This window comes from Lissotriton vulgaris, unplaced genomic scaffold, assembly GCF_964263255.1.
Source record: "Lissotriton vulgaris unplaced genomic scaffold, aLisVul1.2 SCAFFOLD_1845, whole genome shotgun sequence".
NCBI classification, from domain to species: domain Eukaryota; kingdom Metazoa; phylum Chordata; class Amphibia; order Caudata; family Salamandridae; genus Lissotriton; species Lissotriton vulgaris.
Window position 1 is genome coordinate 16980 of NW_028244990.1, and position 4006 is coordinate 20985.

Below are 4006 nucleotides of genomic sequence, written 5' to 3' on the forward strand. Positions count from 1 at the left end.
CTTTTTCAGGTTCTGCAGTAACCGATACCACTATTTGGGTATAAAAGAATGTAGAGGAGCAACAGGATCGAACTAGTTCAATTAATGGAGTGCTGTAGGCATTAGACAAAGTCAGACTTATTGAAGATCCCCGAGACCCCACAAGGAAGTGAAAATGGGGCAGATGTAAAATCTTCCAAAGGTACCAATTGCCCTCTGTTTGACAAAAACAACCTGGTCAGTTTGAGAGCAGTACCGTTGATGCTTATACTTACTAAACGGCTTACCAAAGAGAAATGGTTAACCCTATCAAATGTGGCCGAAAGATCCAATAGGATCAAGGCTGCATTAATCTCCTCTATCCACAATGGATCTGATCTCTTCAGTTACTGCTGCTAAGGTAGACTCTATACAGTAGTAGGGTCTAAACCCATGTTGAGCAGGATCCAGACAGTCGGTATGTTCAAAGAAGGCGGTGATCTCCTGATTCATGGCCTTTTCTAAAATTTCATCAGGTAGAGGAAAGACCAATTTGGATCTGTAGTTCTTTACATCTGAGGGATCGAGGGAAGGAGTCTTTAGAAGTGGCAAAATAGATGCCTTTTTCCAAGCATCCGGAAAAAAGACGGACTTGAGCACCACTGTAATAACAAAGTGAGATGAGTAGAAATGGTAGCTGAAACCGGATGGAGGGCAAGAATCTGCAGGTGCTCCACATTTCATAGTGCTGATAAGATTAGAGACTTTCTCTTCAGAAAGTGGGGTGAATGTACTCATTACCAGGAAATGGTAAGTTAGTTTATTCACCGTACGTTATTCCACTGTATCTGTCCCTGAAGATTATCTGGTGTATCTTAAAATCCATCCAGGAATATTTTATTTACTGTGGAAAAAAGAATTTGGATAGTTCATCACAGCTTTTTGGCTGGGAGTTGCAAAATTTTTATAACCAAAGGATGAAAGCGATTTAACTGTGTTGAACAGTAGGCTGTAACTCTTCCTCCAAAATTGCCTACATTTTCGTTTACATTTCTTGAGATCATAGGAGTATCATGACGTGAAAGGCGCAGACAGATCATTAGACTTCAATCTAAAAGGCCCTACTTGACAAACTGACTGGTAACAATGTGCAAGATGATTAGCCTTGAGTAGCTCAAGACTTTCACTGATCAGAAGTAGCTCTCACTTCAGAAAAGGTTGAATACCCCTGTTGTAAACACTTAATATCCCCAAAATCAAATAATTTGAGAAATGCAAAAAAAACAGAAATGTGCTACAAAACAAAGAGTTTCCGTTGGCCCAGTCCTGTAAAAGGGTGACAGTTTTCACACTTGCAACGATTGTCTAGGATAGATAGGATAGGCATGAGGCAAATTGTGAAAGGGAGATGGGCACACATGTTACTTCCACCCTTTGCAAGTGGGAGTTCAAATATATGGATCCAGCCCACAAGGTTCTGAGTTTCCCAGAAGTGTACTGAACCCCAGACCGACCGGAGCCTTGAAGCAGCAAGAGTATATTGTAGTTACCAGACAGCCCAAGAGCTTTAGAACCAGTAGAATCTACCCTCCAAGACTCTACACAAGAACAAAAAGGAGTTAGAATAGCCTAGCCCTTTTCCATGCCACCCTACCCCACAGCACTGCCACCAACCCCACCCACCACCATAGCCCCTTTCCCCAAAACACTGCCATCATCCATTCCCACAAAACACTGGCCCTTTCTGCTTGCCTTAAAGCTACTCCCCCACACTGCAATCTACCCTCAAAACACTACATGGCTACACTGTCTGCTTCTGCCATATTACTACCCTCTATCCTGCCACCCCCACCCCACCCATTTATTTATTTATGCGTTTTTATATAGCGCAGACTTTACCCGAGGGTGTCAGAGTGCTTCACAATAGGAACAGTAATATTACAAGAGCATATGTAACGTTACATGAGGAAAAAGTGACAATTGTGCAAGTAACACCAGTAACCAAGATACAAGATGAGGTAGCAACCGGTACGTTACAAACCAGAAAGAGCCTCAATGTCTGCAAAGTCTCTTGAAATGCACATGTGCTTGTACTACAATGGCAAAGTTTTCAGATGAATGTATTGTGTTGCCCAATAACAACCCGACACTGGTGTGCATTGTCAATTTAAATAAATGCGGAAAAATACTAGCTGTTGTGGCGTCTTTAGCGTGTGGCAAAAATAAATGTGGATAAATACAGAAAAAATGCCCAAAAAATAAATATGGATAAATACAGACGGAAATGGTCAAAAAATAAAGAGCACTGGTGTTTCTCCCCCAGTGTGGATTCTCACATGTGCAGTGAGATCAGATTTACGGCTGAAACACTTGTGGCATTCAGAGCACTGATAAGGTTTTTCTCCAGTGTGGGTTCTTATATGCTGAGTGAGATTGCGTTTTTCACTGAAACATTTCTTGCATTCAATGCACTGATAAGGATTTTTCCCAGTGTGGGTCCAAGTATGTTTAGTGAGTCTTCTTTTGTCATAGAAACATTTCTGGCATTCAGAGCACTGATAAGGTTTTTCCCCAGTGTGGGTTCTTATATGATGAGTGAGACGGCTTTTATCACTGAAACATTTGTCGCATTCAGTGCACTGATAAGGTTTTTCCCCAGTGTGGGTCCTAGTATGTTTAGTGAGTTCTCCTTTGAAACAGAAAAATTTCGGGCATTCAGAGCACTGATAAGGTTTTTCCCCAGTGTGGGTTTTTATATGCACCGTGAGCCTGTTTTTGTCAATAAAACATTTCTGGCATTCAGAGCACTGATACGGTTTTTCCCCAGTGTGGAATCTCAAATGTGCAGTTAGAAGTGATTTAAGTTTGAAATGTTTTGGGCATTCAGAGCACTGATAAGGGTTTTCCACAGAGTGGGTTAATGCATGTCGATATAGACTCCGTTTGATACTAAACCTTTTCTGGCATTCAGAGCACTGATAAGGTTTTTCCCCAGTGTGGATTCTCATATGCTCAGTGAGATAAGATTTACTGCTGAAACTTTTTGAGCACACTGAGCACTGAGAGAGGTTTTTCCCAGTGTGGATTCTCATATGCTCAGTGAGATAAGATTTACTGCTGAAACTTTTTGGGCACACTGAGCACTGAGAGAGGTTTTTCCCAGTGTGGATTCTCATATGTTCAGTGAGACTAGATTTACAGCTGAAACTTTTTTGGCATTCAGAGCACTGGTAAGGTTTTTCCACACAGTGGGTTAATGCATGTCGATAAAGAAGCGCTTTGATACTAAACCTTTCCTGGCATTCAGAGCACTGATAAGGTTTTTCCCCAGTGTGGATTCTCATATGTTCAGTGAGATGAGATTTACAGCTGAAACTTTTTGGGCATTCAGAGCACTGATGCTTTTCCCCAGTGTGGATTCTCACATGTGCAGTGAGACTATATTTATGGCTGAAACATTTTTGGCATTCAGAGCACTGATAAGGTTTTTCCCCAGTGTGGATTCTTATATGCTCAGTGAGATAATATTTACTGCTGAAACTTTTTTGGCATTCAGAGCACTGAGAGAGGTTTTTCCCAGTGTGCATTCTCTCAAATTCAGTGAGATGAGATTGATGGCTGAATCTTTTTTGGCACAGGTAACTTATTTCCCCAACTTGGGTTATTTTGCTTTGATTGAGGCGGGTTTGAACACTGAATTTGTTCTCACAGCACGTGTTTTTATAAGGTGTATTCCTAGAGTTACATTTAGTTTTCTCTTGCTTATATGCCACGGTACGAGTTAACTCGATTTTAGAGTCGGGCTTGTTTAGATATTGTACAGTATTTATCTCTAAAAGAAATTGTGTGTAATCTTCTTAACACTTGAATTGAGCACAATATGTCTGGATGCAGCCCTGTAACACCTGTCGAAATGTTTCTAGCAGATAATAGTCTTTTGGTTACAGCCTCTCCGGCAGCAACTTATTTTGTGACTGAAGTTTTTCTCAAATCTATTTGTATAGGTTCTTAGCAATGCAGGGATAAGGTGTTAGTCTGATATTTAATG

General features: G+C 40.9%; 1 protein-coding gene across 2 annotated transcripts; it reads right to left on the reverse strand.

Moving 5' to 3' along the window:
• Positions 1-2246: 2246 nt before the first annotated feature.
• LOC147666675 (uncharacterized) lies at positions 2247-3545 on the reverse strand. 2 transcript variants are annotated; one of them, XM_086948977.1, is made up of 2 exons: positions 3250-3545; positions 2247-3165 (listed from the first exon to the last, which is right to left on the reverse strand). In XM_086948977.1, exons 1-2 carry the CDS (start codon positions 3543-3545, stop codon positions 2247-2249), a joined length of 1215 nt encoding a protein of 404 aa, XP_086805103.1. The 2 variants fall into 2 exon arrangements, with proteins under 2 accessions (XP_086805103.1, XP_086805102.1); XM_086948976.1 differs by having other exon boundaries at positions 2247-3545.
• Positions 3546-4006: the final 461 nt, after the last annotated feature.